The following is a 20,784-nucleotide window of genomic DNA, read 5'->3' as shown; positions in this document are numbered from 1 at the left end:
CTTACCCCCCACCCACGTTCCCTGAAGCTCTGAGAATCGACCCCACGTCTGAAAATGAGGTTTCGGGGAGCACGTTTATTCAAAGAAATAAATATGGCTCGTGGTTAGGGGGTGGAGGGCAGGGGGAGGTCCATATGCGATGCAGTCGCGCCACCAGGTCAGGGTTCCGGAGTTTCCAGCATGTCTGCCAGGGCTCTGGAGAGGAGGACGCAGAGGTTAGATAGCCAGTGTCCAGAGCTCACTCCAGGACGCTTAGAGATCATTACCCTGCCCACTTCACCGACAAGGAAATGGAGTCTCAGGGTCATCCAGGAACTTAGAGTGGACAGTGCTTCTCCAGACCGGGCCCTTGAAGTGCCCCCCAGCCCTCACACACACACACACACACTTACTGATACAGGGAGGAGGAGAAGTAGTCGACGTAGCTTCCTGTGGGAAGCAGAGAGATGAGGCTAGAAGGGTACTCCATGAGTGATATTAGGGGCACACTCAGTGTAAGTGCGGGACTAGGGCTAGTTTTCCCCTACCCCTTTTCCCTAATTTCTGCCTCAAATTGAACTCCTACAGGGACTCCTTGGAATGCCACGCCCCTTCTTGCTCCGGGCCAGCTGATTCTCCACTAGCCCCTCCCCTTTGACGTCTACTAGCTTTGACTCCGCCCACTCGCTTCTAGGCCCGCCCCTCAACCTTTACTCTTTCTTGGTGTCAGACCTGCTCCACCCACATGCTCTGAGCCTTGGACACGCCTCCATGCCTAGCTCCGCCCCATGAGCCTTCCAGGCTGGTCCCTCAGGTTTGGCTCCGCCTCCACCAGGGTTCACCTTGGTTGGCCACAAGGTTTTCCCCGCCCCGCCGGTGCTCACCTGGAGTGCACAGAGTTTCGCAGACTAGAGGACAGAGATAGCAGAACTGGCAGTGCTGGGGGAGAGGCCGAGACAGGGAGAGAACGAGGTCAGGAAAGGGGCCTGAGGCTAGGTGGATGTTGAGGTTGCAGCGTTATAGGGAGGTATGGAGTGTGATGTCATGGATGCACCAGGTGTTAGGGGTTGAGTCGTTCTGGAGTCAGACGCCAGGATTTAGTCCTGGGTGTTCTCAGATGCTATTTGAGGCCTGGTGGAGTCTGGGGAGAGGTCTCACCTGGCACTGGTCGCAGTGTTCTCCCATGTTCTCCTCGTCACAGTGACAGTTCTCACATTCAGTGCATCGCTGAGGACCAGAGGAGCCTGGTTAGATGGAAACCCTAACCCCACTTAGGAGACAACCATCATCCACTCCTGCCTCTTGGACATTTCACAGACTCCTCACCTCACCCTCATGATGGCCAACACTGAGTTCTGTACCTTCCCCTAGGTTGCTCCCATCCTGCCCCTGGTTCCCTGTCTCAGGGAGGCCCCACATGACCTGGTCACTGTGGGCTGGTCCCGTGAGTGCTTTCTTCATCATCTCTCCCTACCCGCTCTCCCCATGGGCTGTCAGTCCTCCCTCTTGTCTCTCCTGAGATGACTCTTGGCCATGGACCCTGGTCTCTGTCCTACACCCCTAGGTGCAGTTCATGCCTCACCTTCTCCTTTCTGGATCATTGCCTCCACTTCCTCCCCCCAGCCTCCTGGCCTCCAGTCTGTCCTAGAAAAATCTTTTTTCACCTGGACCTGCCCTTGCTCAAAACCCTCTCTTGGCACCCCAGGATCCCTGGGACAAATTCCATGGGACAGGTTGGTGTGTAGATCTGGGTGGAGGACATACATTACAGAAGGTGCAGTAGCCACACAGGGACCCTGGTTGATAATTCCCATATTCCTGGGTGTCCTGCAGACCTGTGGGAACAGAAAGGCAGGGTGACTCAGCCTTATTCCACTCCTCCCCACCCCCACCAGGGGCCACTCACCTGTGTCTTCACCACTCTCCTCCTCACTAGAGCCATCCCCAGCCACCTCCCTACTGGCCAGGGGGTTAGGGATGATGGTGAAGGGGAGCTCATCTTCCTCTAAGCCTTCCTCCTCCTCCTCCTCTTTTCTGTGATCTTGGCTCGGTGGGACCAGAAATTCAGCCCTCTCTTCCCTCCTGTCTTCTTGCTCCTCCTCATCTTCCTCCTCTTCTTCCTCCTGGCTCAGGCTGAGGCCATGACCTTCCTCTTCATCCTGCTCGTCTTCCGGGGCCAGGTGGTGGTGTTGGGCTCCTTCCACTCCCTGCTCAGAGCCTTCATCATCTCCCTCAGGGGAGCGGTCATCCTCTTCCTCTCCGGAGTCATTCTCCCTCCCAACCTGCATGTGCTCTGGGGAGTGATGACTCATCTCCTCTTGAATGGATCCTCTGTGACCATGATCAGTCCCTTTATCTTGGTGGTCTTGTTCTCCTTGGCTGGGGGCCTGGTGGCCAAGCTCGGCAGAGATGTCCTCATCTTCCTCCTTTGAGATGCCAGGGTGGTGATGGACAGGGACGTCTGTTTTATACTCCTCTGGGAAGTCCTCCTCATCGCTCTTGTGGCCTTGGGGTTGGTGCCTTGCAACGTGTTGGCTGAATTTGTCCATGACCTCCTCCTCCTCCTCCTCATTCTTGTCCCCAAGGCCATGGTGACCATGTCTGGGAAACTGATGCCAATGCTCAGTGGACACATCCTCATCTTCATCTTCCTTGTCTCGGTGGCCTTGGTGCCCATGGTCAGTGACATGATGGTGGTGTTCATCTGAGACGTCCTCTTCTTCATTCCCGTGGCCTCGGTGCCTGTGGGTCTGGTGTCCATACTCAGTGGAGACATCATCTTCATCTTCATCATCATCATCATCATTTTCTTCTTCTTTGTGGCCTTGGTGCCCATGGTCAGGGACATGATGGTGGTATTCATCTGAGATGTCCTCCTCCTCCTCACTGCCATGGCCTTGATGCCTGTGGCCCTGGTACCTATACTCAGAGGAGACTTCCTCCTCCCCTTCCTCCTCTTCTTCCTCTTCTCCTTCATCATCATCTCCCTCTCGAGGACCCCGGGGCACATGCCTGGGGCTGTGATGGTGATGCTCACTGGATATAATGTCATCTTCATCCTCATCTTCATCGCTGTGGCTCCTGTGGCTGGGGAAGTGGTTCTCATGCTCGGCTGAGTCCCCTGCGTCTTCCTCGTCATGGCCTCTGTGCCCGTGGGCTTGCTCAGCATGCTCTGTGAAGACCTCCTCGGAGACATGCCCATCTGCAAGCTCTTGGCCTGGGTACCTGTGGGCTCCGTGCTGGTGGCCATAATCCCTGGAGATATCTTTATCCTCCCCTCTCTGGTCACTATGACTGTGGAAATGATGTCCATTTTCTGTGGAAACATCCTCACTCTCATCTTGGTGGCCTCCGTGGCTGTAGATCTGGTGGCTAACCTCGGCCGATGCGTCCTCTGAGGGCCCTGCGACGTTTGCATTGTTGTTCCAGTTGCTGGGGCCCAGCCCAGCCCCTCTCAGCTGCTGGGTCATGGCAGGAGGAAGGAGCAGGCTGACCACTGTGGCGCAGAGGAGAGAAATGTGCAGCCATGGCCCACGGTGGCCCATGGGGACGTTTAGGCAGCAGGCTTTCTCCCAGGGCTGGCTCCAGCTGCCTCTGAGGCTGTGTGATCAAGGTTGGGGTCCTGTCCCCTTCTAGGTCTGACTCTTTCTCTGTGTCTCTCCTTCACTTTTTCTCTCTTGATCTCTGCCGGTTTGCCTTTCTCTGCCCTGGACACCCCTCTGAGGCTGTCTCTGGAGTCCCAGACCCCCCTCTTGGGTCCTCCCTCCCCACTGCCCAGCCAATAGGGTCTCTCCCCTCCCCTCTCTGTGGCTAAATTTACTCTCAGCCTGAGTTATTCTGGGTCACTCCCTGCCTGCCCCTCCTCTTCTGTTCCTCCAACCCGCTGGGGAGGGGCTAAATGGAGGGGTCTCTCCCTTGAGTGGGAGAGGAGACTGAGGGACTTGACCTTATAGTGCAAACAAGCTCATATTGGCAGCTGAGAAGATAAAGGCTAGACTTCCAGTGGGCCAAGCTGGGGGAGCCTAGAGTCATTGGGGGAGGGCAGGAGCAACATGTCTGAGGGAGAGACCTCTTGATGGAAGGGTTAGGGTGTAATTATGGCGAATTTCCAGCCAGAGGGGAATGCTTGGTAAGAAGGTGGATGCCACTAGCCAGGCCCTAGAATGGTTTTTTGAAGGGGCCTGTCCCAAAGACACATACCCGTGACCTCCTGTCCCTGGAACTCAGATCTGAGGGTAGGGGACATCACCAGGCCAGGGCTATAAATACAGCTGAGAGGAGGGTGCGGGGGTCAGGTTACAAAGGCCCCAGCTGTCCCCATCAGCAAGAGCTGGCAGAGATATGTAGCCCTGCCTGGCTCTGTGTGTCCACAGCACCCACTCCTTACCTCCATGATTACCCTCACTCTTTGGGTCTCCATCTCTCTTTTTGGGTTCCATCCTTCATTTCTGTCACTTGCTCCCTCTCCATAGGTATCTCCCCTTCTGTCCCCCCTCACTCTGGACTTCTGTCCCCCACCCAAGTCTTTCTTTCCCTCTCTTTCTGGGTCAAGAGCACACTACCCCAATTCTTCATTCCCACTCCTTTATGATTCTCGGCCTACCATCCAAGTCTTTGTGTCTCATGCCACCCTCAATATGTCCCCTCTCCATATCCTTCTCTCCATCTCTGTGTCCTTTCTCTGGGTCTCTAACCTCCCACTTCCTTCTCTTTGGGTCTGTGTCCCTCTCTTTGGGTCTCCATCCACCTCTCTCTGGCTCTCTATTTTCCTTGTGTCTCTGGTCAAAGTGTCCCTCCCTCATCTCCCGCATCCCTCTTTCTGAGCCCTCTCCTTCCTATGCACCTGTGGTCCTGATGCTCAGGTCCACTCCCTGTCTCTCACCCCACGCCATCTATCGCGGACCTCTGCACCTCTGGGTCGCTGTCCCCCCCTTTGTCTCTGTATCGCGGCCTTGGCCGCCCTTTCCCCGCCTCCCGCTGACGTGTCTCGGGGACTCCCGCCCCAGGCTGGGCAGGGAAGTGGCGGATCCGGTTTGTGCAGGGCGGGCCTGGAAGGGCGTGGAGGGACTGTAGGGAGCCCGAAGGGCTCGGACGTTGCGTGGCCGCGGCAGCATGGTGGGCCCCGAGAAGGAGCAGGTACAGCGCCGGCCGGGCCGGGAGCGCGGAGCGGGGGCTCGGGCTCCTGGTGCCGAGACAGGCGCTGGAGACCCGGCTCCTGGGTCAGAGGGAGGGCCGGGGGTCCAGGATTCCGGGGACGGGCAGGAGGGCTGTGGGTGCAGACCCGCGAGTCTGGGGGAGGCCGCCCTGGGGTCCCGGGCTCGGGTGTGGGCGGTGGGGCGCCCGGAGGTGCCTCCGTGCCTCGAGACTGAACTGGGTTCCCGTCCCCTCCCTGTTCCGGTCCCCAGAGCTGGATCCCTAAGATCTTCAGGAAGAAGATCTGCACGACGTTCATAGTTGACCTCTCAGATTCCGGGTGAGCAGCCCGCGGGGACCGCCCGGGAGCCTCGGGGCCCGCTGACCCCGCCCACCGCAGACAGGCCCCGCCCCTCCGCAGCGGGTCTCGGGGGCACAGCGGACCCCCCAAGGGCATTCGCGGCTGGCGCTCTCCCGCGGAGGTTTGGGAGGCTGTGTAGACACCTCAAGTCTCAGTTCTCCCTCAGGGTCCGTGTAAACGCTCCAGGGCTCGGTCCTGTTTCTTTCTTTCCCTGTGTTTCTTCTGTGTCTCTCTGTCACTTGTCTCTTTTGACTATGTCTCTTTCAGTCATTCGTCCGTTCATTCCTTGATCCATCCAGTAAACCCTCACTTGGCGTTCCCAAGATTTGAGGTGCTTTCAGCAAATCCCCTGGCCTGCCGGCTTCAAATTCCACTTGAGACTCATCCTCTGTGACTTTGGGCAAGTCATTTCACCTCTCTGGGCCTTGCTTGTCATCTGGGCATAAAAACTACCCACCCTCTTGGGATAATTGTGAGAATTAAGCAAGTTAATGCTGTGAGATTTCTGGAACAGTGCCCAACACTTAATAAGCATTGGAAAATATCTACAATTCCCTCTTGAAAGTAGCAATTGCCACAGCGTGTGGGTGCTGTGCTGGGTGTTGGGGATGCTGCCTGAGCTAGACAGGGTGCTTGCTCCCCTGGAGGAGCTCCTGGTCTCCAGTGATGGTCCTTCAAGTGGGTCCATATTTTCTAGTTGTCCTCGGGACAGTCCTGGGGACAGTCCTGGGGCATGGGAAACTTACCTGTTCCCAGTGTGGTACAGCTTACAAGTTATACATAAATGAATACATGCTCATGAGTGTGAATGCTGGAAACATTTTATTGGAGGGAGGTCTCGAGAAAATTTAGGAACCTTGAATCTGACAGCAGGTGGAAGACATAGAGGGTGATTCTTATAAGGCCGGGGGATGACAGCTGCCCAGGATGGGCCACTGGACTTGTGGGAGCCTAGAGGAGGTGTCTGGCTAGGACTAGGGAGGGGACAGCGTATCACTAATGATTTCTGGAGGAGGAGGGCTGTGAAGTGACATCTGAAGGAGAGCTGGTGTTCGACAGGGAAAGGTGGGCTTGAGAGAGGCATGTGGAAAGGAATTCTGAGAGAGGAACAGCATGGGAAAAGTCCCCCCAGTGATGATGTGGTGTGGCTTGAAATGGAGCCAAGGTCAGAGTGCAGGAGTGTGCTCACCAGAGAGGAGGCTGCAGAGGAGGGTGGTGCTAGACCTCACTGGGCCTTAGAGGGCACCCTGACTGGCTGGGACCTTGTCCTCTGTGCCCTACATCAAGTAGAAGGGTGGGGTCCACTCTTGTGTGATGACTATGTGAGGATAAGTAGGAGGAGGCTGGGTCAAGAGTCTGAGAGGGAGAGAGGAAAGGGCCCGAACCAGGTTGCCCTGCAGGGCACAGAGAGAAGGAGGTGGGGCAGGAGGTGGAGCCTGGGGACCAGTGGATTTGGGGAGGATGGCTGCTAAACAAGCAGTCTGGTGATTTGGACACGGGTTCCCCATCATCCTCAAGATGGGGAACCCAGGAGGATGAGAGGTTTGGGCAGTGTTGCCTCTGTGGGCGAGGGGAATGCAGAGACCCAGGGCTGGGACTCAGGAGAAGGTTTGGACTCACAGAAGGATCTGAGAAGTCCTAGCTCTTGATGGTAATTGACACCATGGAAATAGGTGACATGTCACATGGTTTAAAAAAAATGTAAAAAGGGGCTGGGGGGCTGAGGCTGTGGCTCAGTGGTAGTGCACTTGCCTGGCATGTGTGAGGCACTGGGTTCGATTCTCAGAACCGCTTATAAATAAATAAAATATTTATCAACTCTCTCTCTCTCTCTCTCTCTCTCTCTCTCTCTCTCTCTCTATATATATATATATATATATATATATATATATATATATATATATAAAGGGGGGCATACTCAGTGGTAGGGTGCTTGCCTAGAATGCATGAGGCCCTGAGTTTGATCCCCAGTATGTAAAATAAATAAATAAATAAAGTCAGGGTGGGGGTTGCAAATTAGTGGTTCCATGGCCAATGGTTTTTCTTTTGCATGGGAGAGTTTAAAAACCTGTGTCTGGGTTGGGAGTACACAGCTCAGTGGTAGAGTGTGTGCTTAGCTTACATGAGGCCCTGGGTTCCATCCCCAGCACTAAAAAGCAAGCAAACAAAAAACAAAACCCAAAAAATAATACAACAACAACAAAACAACCCAAACCCAACACTCTGTCTCTGAATGTCCAAGACAAACATGCTGCTTCAAATTCCCACTGCCTCTAGCACATTCATTTATAACAAAGCTTCTTTCTATTGACTTACTTGCCTGGATCCTGTGAGCATCAAATTTGAGACCAGCGTGGCCTTTGCTCTGGGGAACGCTTGCACTCAGGGGGATAAAGAGAGGCCACAAATGAGGCTGGGACAGAGCTGCAGGGGTCAGAGAGGATGGGAGTCGGGGACTCCGCCAAAGTAAAGGTTTTTCAGAACTAGAGTCTTTCAACTGTGGCCAGAGCCACCTGACACTGCAGTCAGATGAGACCTGAATAGGGGCCATTGTGTCAGCGGCCACACTCAGGTAGCCGCGAGGCTGGCAGAGGGGATATCTACTAGCACTGTCCACCAGAGCTTTCTGAGTTAGCAGAAATATTAATGGAGGTCTAGGACACCAGCCTGACTCTGGGTTCCCAACAAATCGGGTCTAGCCACTTGCACCAAAAATCAAACAGAAAAAGTAATGGTGAAAAGCTGGAAAGGATCTTTAATCAATATGGCCGGCCATATGGGGGAGGCAGGTGAGACCAAGAGACTCAGTCATGTTTTGGAGACACTGATGTGAGCTTTAGGTTTAAACAGAGGAAGAACTAGAGTGGAGGGGGAGCCTAATTAAACAGTCCTGGTCAAACTATTGTCTGGTTGATCATTATCTCAGAGCTGGTTCTGCAAGGTGACTCCAGAGAAGTCCTTATCGCTGGAGATTAAGGGGCAATCAGGTTCCCATGAAATTATTGCTCCTGCTTAAGAGGGGCCATCTCGGTACCTGTCAGGGGGTAATTGCTCCCACTTACAGGGGTGATCTCATCATGGGACGATCTGTGTGGGAGTTCCTGGAATCCAAGGTGACTGTAGGGTTAGGGCAATGACTGGGGACTTCTAGGTGCTCCTCCAGGTCTGGAATAGGACCTTGTGAAAGCTGGCAGTTGAATGTCCCTGCAAGTCTTCAGAATACCTAGTTACTCTTATCTTGGTGTTGTCTGTCTTGAAGGGAAATGAGACAGGTTAGGTAAATTTAGGACTAATAGACCTTGTATCGCCAGACAATCCTTAAGTGATTAACCTGTCTACATGCAGAGCTAAGCAGGAATCCAACCCAAAGTTTACGTCATCAAGAGACAGATTCAAAATGCCAAGCTTCATCCTGCTTTTAGTTTCCCATTGGACATCTGCAGGCTCCAGTGAAGAGTTAGTGCCTTTGGCAAGAGCAGCTTCTAATTTCCTGTAGAAATGTTCTCTGTCCACATCCAATATGGCAGCCACTGGCCACATGGGAGCACTTGAAATTTGGCTGGTGCAACTGGGGCACTGAAGTTTTGCTTTGATCTAATTTTAGTTTATTAGACTATAAGGAGTTCATGAATGGAAAGAACCCCATGTGAATAGGACTACTGCATTAGACAGTGTGGGCTCTGGAACATTCCTTGCTCATGGGAAGCAGCTGGAGAGCCACAAGGGATTCCAAGGAGGAGGTTCAGATAACTGAGGCCTGGAAGGTTGCTGGGGTTAGACTCAGAGGAGTGGAGACATAAGTTCTCCATGTGCCAGCAGCGGGCTTGGGGTTTTCTGTTCCTGTGTCCTGTGCATGGATCCCTTGGCCCTTCTTCTTCTTCTTCTTTTTTTTTTTTTTGTTTGTTTGTTTTTTCAGTTTATTGATTTTATTATTTTTTTAAATACATGACAGTGGAATGCATTACAGTTCTTATTATACATATAGAGCACAATTATTCATATCTTTGTAGATAGAGTATGTTCACACCAATCCATGCCTTTATACATGTACTTTTTTTGCATTACAATTCTTATTACACATATGTACCACAAATTTTTTTATATCTCTGTTTATATATAAAGTATGTTGACACCCAATTCGAGTCTTCATACATGTACTTTGGATAATGATGTCCATCACATTCCACAGCCCTTGCTAATCCCCTGCCCCTCCCTTTCCCTCTCACCCCTCTGCCCTATCTAGAATTCATCTGTTCCTCCCATGTTCCCCCTCCCTACCCCACTAAGAGTCAGCCTTCTTACATCAGAAAAAACATTCAGCATTTGTGTTTTGGGGATTGGCTAACTTCACGTAGCATTATCCTCTCCAACTCCAACCATTTACCTGTAAATGCCATGATTTTATTCTCTTTTAATGCTGAGTAATATTCTATTGTGTATATATGCCACATTTTTTTTTTTTTATCCATTCATCCACTGAGGGGCATCTAGGTAGGCTCCACAGTTTAGCTATTGTGAATTGAGGTGCTATAAACATTGATGGGGCTGTGTCCCTGTAATGTGCTGTTTTTAAGTCCTTTGGGTATAGACCGAGGAGAGGGATAGCTGGGTCAAATGGTGGTCCCATTCCCAGATTTCCAAGGAATCTCCATACTGCTTCCCATATTGGCTGCTCCTTGACCCTTCTTTTTAGTGTCTCCACTGCTTCTGCCAAATCCACATGCCACCTGAATTAGCATTTTTGTAAACTTGATCCTCACATTGGCTCACTGGACTCAGGCAAATGCAGGTTCCCCAGCTCTCTGAATTTCTTCTGAATCAAGGAAATTTAGAAGCATTTTTGCCTGAATCCCCTGTTCCCCAACTCTCGGTTCCTCACTCTTTGAAACTCAGGTGCCAATCGCAGCAGCAAAGGAGGATTGTAATTTATTTAGGGAGAAAAAAATTTTATACATGGTGACCATACATGGAAATCTAGTTCCATTTGTCACAGAGAGAGAGAAAGAAGCTACAGAGGCCAGATACAATGAACAGCAAATAAAGGTATTTACCTCTGGCTGGGTGCTATTGCCAGCCCCACATTCTGGGCCCAAGGCCTGCTTTCCTCATTAAAAACAAGGAGTACCAAAGGGTAAGGCATGAAAGATATTCAGGCCCCCAGCTGAGCCCCTCTCCTTGACTGTAGTCAGAAAAAGGAATGACTTTCTCACTGTGTTATTCAAGGTTATTTAAAGCTCTGTGTGAAGTTCACGCAGCCTCGTCTCCAACTGGGACCGGTATGCAATTCTCATTTCAGGAAACATTGCGTTATTTCTTTGGCTCCTTATAGTTCTATGGAGTAGGCTGTGCTATTATTGTCTTTTCATTTGAGGAGGAAATTTAGGCTCAGAGAAGTGAAGCCACCTGCCCAAAGTCACACAGCTGCCTCAGCCTCGAGCACATGAGCTTGTTTCTGAATTACTCTCTGGATTTTTCTATTTAAAAAAAAATTCTTCTTCTTTTTCAAATTTTCCTTTTCATGGTGAATATCATCCATTTGGATTGGGGGCTGGTATTCCCACTGATGGATGCCTTTGCTTTTCCCTTCTGGTCCTTCAGGTCACAGTGAGAGTGGGACCCTGTCAACCTCCCTACTTGAGTTTACTTGTGGCTTCCTTCTGGTGGGGAGAGGTGACTGTCCCTGCCTTAGTCTCTCACTCAGGTGGTTGGAGCCAGTGCCAGGGTCAGTGTGGATTCTGACCGCCTCTGGGGACACAGGTCAATACAGACAGCCCCACCCCACCCCCTGCAGAAATCTGGACACGTCTGCAGGGTGCTGGGGTCGGGGGATTCCTCGGGTTCATGCTCCACCTTCACACCCCCAGAGGGACCTTATGCCAGTGTGGGCGTCCTCGGAGTGCCCACCCCTCAGTGGCTGTGGAGGATGCATTTGGTGCGGCCGTGGTGACTGTGTGGGACAGTGACGTGCACACCACAGAGAAGCCCACTGACGCCTATGGGGACCTGGACTTCCAGGGCGCCGGTCGCAGGACTAGCAACGTGAGGCCTGCATGCCTGGGCGGGGCGGGGGCTGAGCCTGCCTGGGGGCCCCCCCGGAGGTCTGGGCTGTCCAAGCTGAAGGCTGCGTCTCCACTGGCCCTTTCTCCACCTCTGTCCCCTGGTGCTGAGACTCTGTCCTCTGCCTCTGGGTCTCGGTTCCTCTCTCTTTGGGTCTCTGTCCTCCTTTGTCTCTGGGTCTCTGTCCTCTGTCTCTGGGTCTCTGTCCTCTGTCTCTGGGTCTTGGTCCCTCCCTCTTTGGGTCTCCATCCTTGTCTTTCTGGGTGTCTGTCCTCCTCTGTCTCTGTCACCTTCCCCATGTCCCTTCCTCCTGTGTGTCCACAGTTCCTCCGGCTCTCTGACCGTACGGATCCGGCGACAGTCTATAGCCTGGTCACGCGTGCGTGGGGCTTTCAGGCTCCGAACCTGGTGGTGTCAGTGCTGGGGGGTTCAAGTGGCCCTGTCCTCCAGACCTGGCTGCAGGACCTGCTGCGACGTGGCCTGGTCCGGGCTGCCCAGAGCACAGGTGACCAAGGGTGGGCGGGCCGTGTCTCCAGGGCATGGGCCCACTGCCATCTCTGGGTCTCTCTGGATTCTGCCCACCTCCAAATTTTATGTGACCGTGTCACATGCTGTTTTCCTCCCTGTCTCTACGTGTCTTTCTCTGTGTGTAGGGGCCTGGATCGTCACTGGGGGGCTGCACACAGGCATTGGCCGGCATGTTGGTGTGGCTGTGCGGGACCACCAGACCGCCAGCACGGGGGGCACCAACGTGGTGGCCATGGGAGTGGCCCCCTGGGGTGTGGTTCGAAATAGAGACACCCTCACCAACCCCAAGGTACAGCCCTGGGTCCTAAAAACGGTGGAGGGCTTGGGGCTTGGATCTGATGCTGAAGAGCTGTGGCCCTGGGTCATGAGGGCACACGAGGGCCTGGGTCATGTGGTGCTGTCCCCCCAGAGAGGTTCACTGGTCTGGCTATTTGTCCCCCAGGGCTCGTTCCCTGCGAAGTACCGGTGGCATGGAGACCCTGAAGATGGGATCGAGTTTCCCCTGGACTACAATTACTCGGCCTTCTTCCTGGTGGACGATGGCACCCACGGTCGCCTGGGCGGGGAGGACCGCTTCCGCCTGCGGTTTGAGACCTACGTGTCGCAGCAGAAGACCGGGGTGGGAGGTGAGTGACTTTGGGGATCTGTGACCCCATGGCCAATGCTCAGGATCCCAGTGATCAGAATCTGGGGCGGGCTGGGGCTGGGGCTCAGCAGCAGAGCACTTGCCTGGCACGTGCGAGGCCCTGGGTTCCATCCTCAGCCCCACATAAAAATAAATGAATAAAATAAAGGTATTGTGTCCAACTACAAGTAAAAAATAAATATCAAAAAAATCTTGCTGGGTGTGGTGACACTTATCTTTAATCTCAACAACTCAGGAGGCTGAGGCAGGAGGATGGAACCTTTGGGGCCAGCCTCAGCAATTTAGTGGAACCTTGTTCAAAACAAAAAATAAAAAGGGTTGGGGGTATGGAGGCTGTGGTAGAGGCCCCTGAGTTCAATCCCCAGTGTCGGGTGGGAGAGGAAGGAAGGAAAGAGAAAAGCAGACTTTTATCTGCCCCCAATTTTTTCTCTTGTCTCCCTCAAGGGTCATCACCAGCCCCATTAATAGCAGACAGTCACAGGGACCCATCCCAGGCCCTTGTGCATGTTGGGCAAGTGCTTTACCACTGAGCCACACTTCCAGGCCCAGGGGAGTATTTTTTTCTTTAACTGAGTGATGATGAGCTCATGACATACCCATGCTGATGGGATGCAGAAAAAGCAGCATTTAGAGTAAAATTCATAGCTTTAAATGCATATGTTAAAAAGAGAAAAGGCTGAAAATCAGTGACCTAAGCTTCCAAATTAGAAAAACAAACATAAACCTCTTTTCCCCCAGAACCAGAATAGCAGCTCCAATCCCAGGAAGCTAGGAAATAATAAACTGAAGGGCAGGAATTAATAAAATAGGAACCCATGTATAGTGGAGAAAAATCCACAAAGTGAATGAAACAGCAAGACCTTGGTAAACTTGTTTGGGTGTGCATTGGTGCTGGGGTAGGACCTGGGTCTCTCTCGTGCTGGGCCAGAGCTCTACTGCTTAGCTGCATCCCAGCCCCAATCAACTTGATTTTTTTGTGTATGGTGCTGGGCATTGAACCCAGGACCTTATGCACGTGAGGCAAGCACTCTCCCAACTAACCTGTATCCCAGCCCCTTAATTTAATTCTTAAAATATTCTCTGTACTCAATATTAACCTTACTTTTTAAGTTAGCAAATGGTAGTAAAAATGACTTTGTTGGGTGGCATTTCATGAATGTTAGTAGGTGAATGGAGCCATGTATCCATGACCACAAAAGGAACACAGACCGGTTCTGTTACCATGAAGGAATTCCGTTTGTATGTCTAACCCAGGCGACCATGCTGTGTTCTCCATCACTATGGTTTTGTCTTTGTGAGGAATGCATATAAATGGAGGTCAGGTTTAGGAACCCTTATTGGAAATACTTGGGACTCACAATGTTTTCAGTTTTGGAGATTTTCAGATTTTGGAATATTTGCCTAGATTTTTCTGGTAGAACAACCCCAAACAGAAAATTTTGAAATCCAAAATGATCCATGATTCAAACCTTTTTGAGCATGATGCAATCACTCACAATGTTTCAGATTTTGGAACATTTTAGGTTTCAGACTTCTGTATGAGGGGTACTCAGCCTGTAACGTGACATGTGACCTTTTGGTACTGGTTGTCTTTACTTAAGATAAGGTCTGAAGGCAACTTTAGTATGTGCCTGGGGAAACAAATCAAACCATAAAAAGGTGTATAAAGAAAAAATTAACATACTATGTAACCTTTTGGTACTGGCTTTGTTTACTCAATGTAAGGTATTATGGCAACTTTAATGTGCTCATCGAAACAAACCAGAAAAAGGCCTATAAAGGGCTGGGGTTGTGGCTCAGTGGCAGAGCGCTTGCCTACTTGTGTGAGGCACTGGGTTGGATTTTCAGCACCACATATAAATTAATAAAATAAAGGTCCAATGACAACTCAAAATTTTTTTAAAAAGGCATATAAAGAAATAATTAATTTTCTTCCTCTCCCAGGTCCCCCTCTCCCTACACTGGGGTAATCAGTGTTCTGTAGTTTGGAGTTGACTCTTTTGTAACTTTCTCGGTTATAAAATTCTACGCCATTATATTTCCATCTATATGATATTTCTTTCTTGTTCTTTGTGTTTGTGTGTGTGTGTGGGGGAGTACTGGGGATTGAATTCAGGGGCACTTTACCCCTAAATTACACCCCAGAACTTTTTATTTTTCTCATTTTTAGACAGGGTCTCACTAAATTGCTGAGCCTGGCTTGGCATTTAACAATCTTCCTGCCGGGCATCGTGGCACATGCCTGTAATCCCAGTGGCTCAGGAGGCTGAGGCAGGAGGATCACAAATTCAACGCCAGCCTTTGCAAGTTAGTGAGGCCCTAAGCAATTCAGTAAGACCTATCTCAAAATAAAAAGATAAAAAGGGCTGGGATGTGGCTTGGTGGTTAAATACCCCTGGGTTCTGCCTCAGCCTCCTGTGTCCCTGGGATTACAGGCATGTTCTGCACCCAGGCTTTCACGAACATCCTTTTTTTTTGGTGGGGGGCGGGAACTGGGGATTGAACTCAGGGGCATTCCACCACTGAGCCACATCCCCAGCCCTATTTTGTATTTTATTAGAGACAGGGTCTCACTGAGTTGCTGAGCACCTTGCTTTTGCTGAGGCTGGCTTTGAACTTGCGATCCCCCTGCCTCAGCGTTCTGAGCTGCTGGGATTACATGTGAGCACCACTGCACCCAGCCCTCACGAACACTCTTTAGGTCCAAATTTCTTCATCTTGCTGCTTCTTCTATTAATTGATGATATTCCTTAGTAAGGATGTGTCATCTATTTTTTCAAAAAATTTCCAGTTGACAGATCCTTAAGGTTTTACTAGTGTTCTGCACTAAGAATAATGCTGGAGAAATCTTTAAATGGACAACCTTACATAGGGGTGTTTTAGGTTCAAGTGGGATTGCTGGGTGTGGATTTTAATAGATAGATAGTACCGGGGGACTAAAAATTGGTAGCAATTTTCACTCTCATCCACAGTGCATGAGGGGGCTGGAGTTGTAGCTCAGCGGCAGAGCACTTGCGTAGAAAGTCTGAGGCCCTGGGTTTGACTCTCAGCACCGCATGAAAATACACAAAATAAAGGTCCATTGACAACTATATAATGTGAATCCCCCTTTCCCAGCAGAACTGGGAAGCCATGGTTACACACTGACTTCCTTTGTGTGAGAGCCTCTTCCTTCCCCACCCTCTGTCTCTTTTTTGATTAGAGTGGTTTAAAGATGTTTTAATGCTGTAGATGTTAGGAAAGTTCCTCCTGACTGTCCTTTCTCAAACATTTATGCTGGGTGCAGTGGTGCACACCAGTAATTCCAGTGACTTGGGAGGCTGAGGCAGGAGGATTGCAGGTTTGAGGCCAGCCTCAGCAATATAGTGAAACTCTAAGCTGTGCAGTGAGACCTAGCCTCAAAAACCAAAAAGGGTTGGTGTGTAGCTCGGTTGTAAAATATCCCTGGGTTCAATCTCTAGTACCCTCCAAATCCTGTTCTGTTTATAAAAGGGTAAACACTTCCACACTTCCCCCAGCCACCCCCTACTTTTCCCAAACCTCAATGAATTTATGTGTTAAGTTATAACAGGTTAAATTGGCGTTAGTTTTTTCATTTATTCAGGTCTTGTCCTTAAATAAGATTTATAAATTTCCTCATAACAATTCTGTACTTTTTTGGATGAAATAATTCCCAGATACATTATAGTTTTTATCAGAACCAGATATAGATTATAAATAATTTGAGGAAAAGTTCTTTTATTTCTGTGTATCTTTTCTATCAATCTTGCCAGATTCTTATTAATATTTTTTTTAACTGTTGATGTACCTTTATTTATTTATTTATATGTGGCGCTGAGAATCAAATCCAGTGCCTCACACATACTAGGCAAGTGCTATACCACTAGCCACAACCCCAAACCCAATATTTTTTAATTTTTATTTTTTGGTAGAGTCTTCCAAGTTTTTAAGGACATAAATCATATTTTCTTCAAATAGATAAACTCTGTCTCTTCCAGCTTTAAGAAAAAAATACCAGTTTTGATTTCAGTTATTTCACTTTCTTTTCTTTCTTCTTATTTTTTTTCTTTTTGGCACTGGGGATTGAGCCCAGGGATGCTTTACATGCTCAGTCATTTTTCATTTTTTATTTTGAGACAAGTTCTCACTGAGTTGCTTAAGGCCTTGCTAAATTGCTGAGGCTGGCCTCCTACTTTCGATCCTCCTGCCTCAGCCTCCCTAATTGCTGGGATTATGGGCAATATTACCACTCCCAGCTAGTTATTTCATTTTATTACATCATTATATCAGTTCAGAACTCCAGGATGAGGGAGTATGAGTGATGGTAATACAGACTAGTTTATTATTTAATGAGAAGAGAGTTAGTATAAAACCATTGCATGAAATTGCTATTGGACTTTGATAAGTGTCTTTATTGTGTTTCAGTAGTTCTCTGTATTTGTATTTCCTTCATTTTCTACTTGAACTCTCACCTCATCTGGTTTCTGAGTGGTTAATCAATTATAAGATTGACTCATACAAGAAATATCTGGGTCATTCAGGGGCCCAGGAGTCCAGTTCCCAGGCCTCTCCTTCCTTGGGAATTTAAGCATTACTATCTTCAAAATCTGGCCTCTCCCCAAAGTGCGAAAAGAAGTGTCAATTCCCAGGAGCCCCAGACACAAGGCTGAGAGGAGGCTGATGTTTGCCTCAGGGGATCCTGGGAAGAGTGGTCTCCCCCATCCCCAGCAGAGGTAGAAGTCACCAAGCCTGGCTCTCCTCTCCCAGGGACTGGAATCGACATCCCTGTGCTCCTCCTCCTGATCGATGGGGATGAGAAGATGCTGAAGGTACAGTGCATGGCCAAGGCGGAGTGGAGTTAGGGGCCACGGCTCCTGGGGCCTGAGTCTTAGGGAAGGAGGGACTGGACATCTGGACCCAGGTCCAGTGAGCATCCTGCCTTCCCTGACCCGCTGTCCCCGTGTCCTCTAGCGGATTGAGGATGCCACCCAGGCCCAGCTCCCCTGCCTCTTGGTGGCTGGCTCTGGGGGTGCTGCTGACTGCCTGGCAGAGACCCTGGAAGACACCCTGGCTCCAGGGAGTGGGGGAGTCAGGAGAGGTGAAGCCCACGATCGGATTAAGCGTTTCTTCCCCAAAGGGGACCCTGAGGTCCTCCACGCCCAGGTATGACCTTGGGATCTTGAGATGGGAGGGGGCTGGGGACCAGGACTACTAGGTCCGGGGTGGGGGGGCAGGGAACAGACTCTGCATCTCTGTGGACAGGGTCCAGGAGGGGGTGGGCTGGGGGTTCAGAGTCAGGTGTTGTGCAGGTGGAGAGGATCATGACCCGGAAGGAGCTGCTGACCGTCTATTCATCGGAGGATGGCTCTGAAGAATTTGAGACCATCGTTTTGAAGGCCCTCGTGAAAGGTAAGACTTGGCCAACCTTGGACACCTTTCCTGGCCTGGACACTTCGTCATTATCTCTGATCTAAGACCTCTGACCCTTTCTCGTATCCCTTCCCCTCTTCAGTGTTTCTTTCTTTCTTTTTCTGGGGTGGGTGAGTGGGGACCAGGGATGGAACCCAGGAGCACTTACTCACTGAGCCACATCCCCAGCTCTTTTTATATTTTATTTTGAGACGGGATCTCGCTGAGTTGCCCAGAGCCTCACTAAGTTGCTGAGGCTGGCTTTGAACTCGTGATCCTCCTGCCTCAGCCTCCTGAGCTGCTGGGATCACAGGCGTGCACCACGGAGTGCTGTTTGGACAGGGCTTTCATTGTGTTTCAATGTCTGCTTCGCTCTGTTGGATCCACCCGTCCAGCCTTTCCTCTTCCCATCAATCCAGCCATGTGCACGTCGATCTTTTCATTTGTTCATCTACCCATCATTCCATTCATCCTCATTCCTCCTCTCTTCCTCCCATCCACCCATCCACCCATCCTTTTACCTGTTCATCCACATGTCCACTGACAGTTACATCCACTCATTCTTCCATCCATCCGCCCAACGACTTTTCTGCCCCCATCCATCCACCACTCCTGCTCCAGCCCACGGTGAGTACTTTGCTAGGACATGCACCAGAGCATTCTTCTCTCAGTGAGAAACTCCTGCTAACTCACCCGAGGTGGCAGCTCAGCCGACTGAATGGTGAACACAGGACAGGAGTGTAACGGATGGGGCTCATTCAGTCATGCAACAGACGTCATCCCAGGCGACAGAGATTACAGAGGTCCATTTTCTGCTCTCAAGGAGTCCAGATCCTATCCTAGTAGGGTTGTCTGGGCACATTTTTTTTTTTTTTGGTGGTGCTGGGCATGGAAACCAGGGCTTCTCCCAACTAGGCAACTGCACTATCACAGAGCCACCTGCCCAGCCCTGCAATATTTTTAAGTAAAATTTAAGACCAAAACAGGCAAGAATCGCTGTCACAGGGAAGAAACCTCAAGGAGAGGTGGCATTTAAACTAGACCTTGAAGAGTGGGTAGAATGTGGACTTAGTAGCAGAGGTGGGGTAGATAATTAGCAAGGAGGGTACCCAGGGCTCTCTGGGGATGTGGTAGGGAGGGCCATTTTTCATTCCAGAAGAATTTTATGGGGAAAATACTCTTTTACATAAAAACTCCCCAGAGGAGGGTCCCCAACCCAGTTGTGTCCACGATATTTGTGATGTAGCAGAAATAGCAGTTGCTTTTGACTTTGGAATCAGTTTAAAACTGAATTTAAGTACCAGTTGGCCTTCCCTTGCTATGAGACCTTAATAAAGAGACTTCTCACCAGGTGCTGTGGTACACACCTGTAATCCCAGTGATTTGGGAGGCTGTGACAGGAGGATTGTAAGTTTGAGGTCAGCCTTAGCAACTTAGACTCTGTCTCAAAATAAAAAAATAAAAAAGGGGGGGGATATGGCTTGATGACAAAGTGCCCTTGGATTCAGTCCCCAGTATCCAGAGAGAGAGAGAGAGAGAGAGAGAGAGACTTCCCCTTGCTGAGTCTCAGTTTCTCTCTATGAAAAAGGCAGACAATATCTTGTAGGCACATCATGAGCCTCAGGGCAACATATGAGGACTGCCAGGTCCCCTGTGGGGACTCACAAATGGGGAATCTTAATATGACTCTGTTTCCTTTGAGAACAAATCCTTAAATGTGGGATGACAGTGAACAAATCGGATTCACTGTTCAGAAGTTAACTCAGCAATCTCCTGGGAGAAAACACAGCTGCTCAGGAAGATGTGGGTGGAGGGGGCAGGGTAGTGTCTGTGGCCTGCAGAGGTAGAAGTGATCGCTGTCCCCTGGGGAAACTGAAGACCGCTGCCTGCGGAGACAGCAGAGTTGAATGGATGGGGTTTCAGTGAGAAGGGAGGGGGAAGGGAACCAGCACTCCGTTTAATCCTGGAAGGTCCAGGAGCGGCGTGAGAGCAGTTGGCACCCACTCTTGCTCTTTATCCTCACCCCTGCCTGCAAGGAGAGTCCCCCCAGATGAAGGGAATGAGGCTCAGAGAGAGACGTGACTCGCCCCAGGTCATCCAACTAGTGACAGTGGCCAGGGTCTGTATGCTTCAAGACTCAGGTCTGTCTGCCTCTGTCTCTAGCACAGGGCAACCCTGGGGAGAGGGCAGAGGCTCAGCTGGATGGAATGTGGCAGGAAAAGAGTGTTGGGAGCAAGGCCAGTGAGGTGGCGGGGGCCCCACCACCTGGGACCTCAAATGCCAGGCTGAGGGGCTGGGACTTTGTCCTGAGAGGCCATCGGGAACTGGAGTCAGATCTGTGTGCAGAAGGACCCTCTGGGAGGAGGACGGACTGGAGAGGAGAGACACATCCATGATCCAGGGAGGAGGCTGCGGTGGGGCCAGGGGAGGCAGCCAGGACCATGGAGGCCCAGGAGACAGAGCCCGGGTTGGAGACGGTCCTGGGGGGTGGATGGGCTGTGGGATACAGGGGACAGAAGGGACAGGCACAGGTCCTGGGGTCGGCCTCACTGCCCAGGTGGGCCCGCGGGAACTTGGGCTTCAGGATAGATGCTGAGTTCAGTAAGATGTCGTGACAAGCACGAAGGGACCAGGGAGATTCTTGTGACCTGTGACACCAGGTTCAGGTGGA

At 50.7% G+C, this 20,784-nt stretch overlaps 2 protein-coding genes across 5 annotated transcripts in view; one reads left to right on the top strand and one right to left on the bottom strand.

Annotated features, from left to right (window-relative positions):
* Nucleotides 1-55: 55 nt before the first annotated feature.
* Hrc (histidine rich calcium binding protein) lies at nucleotides 56-3,722 on the bottom strand. The gene is made up of 6 exons (XM_076838942.1): nucleotides 1,886-3,722; nucleotides 1,744-1,814; nucleotides 1,138-1,206; nucleotides 864-918; nucleotides 393-429; nucleotides 56-195 (listed from the first exon to the last, which is right to left on the bottom strand). Exons 1-6 carry the CDS (start codon nucleotides 3,522-3,524, stop codon nucleotides 159-161), a joined length of 1,908 nt encoding a protein of 635 aa, XP_076695057.1. The 5' UTR covers nucleotides 3,525-3,722; the 3' UTR covers nucleotides 56-158.
* Nucleotides 3,723-5,015: 1,293 nt separating this feature from the next.
* The window catches only part of Trpm4 (transient receptor potential cation channel subfamily M member 4), a 32,933-nt gene continuing 17,164 nt past the window's right edge, over nucleotides 5,016-20,784 (top strand). For 3 of the 4 annotated variants that reach the window (XR_013089170.1, XM_076838424.1, XM_076838425.1), the window contains exons 1-9: nucleotides 5,016-5,115; nucleotides 5,385-5,452; nucleotides 11,338-11,512; nucleotides 11,855-12,035; nucleotides 12,184-12,347; nucleotides 12,501-12,684; nucleotides 17,472-17,533; nucleotides 17,676-17,867; nucleotides 18,014-18,113. Coding sequence is in view for 2 of the 4 variants with exons in the window: in XM_076838424.1 (XP_076694539.1) it covers nucleotides 5,092-5,115; nucleotides 5,385-5,452; nucleotides 11,338-11,512; nucleotides 11,855-12,035; nucleotides 12,184-12,347; nucleotides 12,501-12,684; nucleotides 17,472-17,533; nucleotides 17,676-17,867; nucleotides 18,014-18,113 (1,150 nt within the window). In the remaining 2 variants the exon portion in view is untranslated. Of the gene's footprint in view, nucleotides 5,116-5,384; nucleotides 5,453-11,337; nucleotides 11,513-11,854; nucleotides 12,036-12,183; nucleotides 12,348-12,500; nucleotides 12,685-17,471; nucleotides 17,534-17,675; nucleotides 17,868-18,013; nucleotides 18,114-20,784 lie in introns of those variants that run through there. The other variant, XM_076838426.1, reaches the window with a different exon arrangement.

This window comes from Callospermophilus lateralis, chromosome 18 (assembly GCF_048772815.1).
Source record: "Callospermophilus lateralis isolate mCalLat2 chromosome 18, mCalLat2.hap1, whole genome shotgun sequence".
NCBI classification, from domain to species: Eukaryota; Metazoa; Chordata; class Mammalia; order Rodentia; family Sciuridae; genus Callospermophilus; species Callospermophilus lateralis.
Note: the sequence above shows the minus strand (reverse complement) of the source record. Positions and strands in the feature narration are given on the sequence as shown.

Excerpts from the sequence above, each read along its gene's own strand:
- Hrc (XM_076838942.1), bottom strand. The coding sequence starts at position 3,524 with ATGGGCCACCGTGGGCCATGGCTGCACATTTCTCTCCTCTGCGCCACA. Across the intron at positions 1,815-1,885 it reads GGAGAGTGGTGAAGACACAG|GTCTGCAGGACACCCAGGAA; the intron begins GTGAGTGGCCCC and ends CTGTTCCCACAG. Across the intron at positions 919-1,137 it reads AACACTGCGACCAGTGCCAG|CACTGCCAGTTCTGCTATCT; the intron begins GTGAGACCTCTC and ends CCTCTCCCCCAG.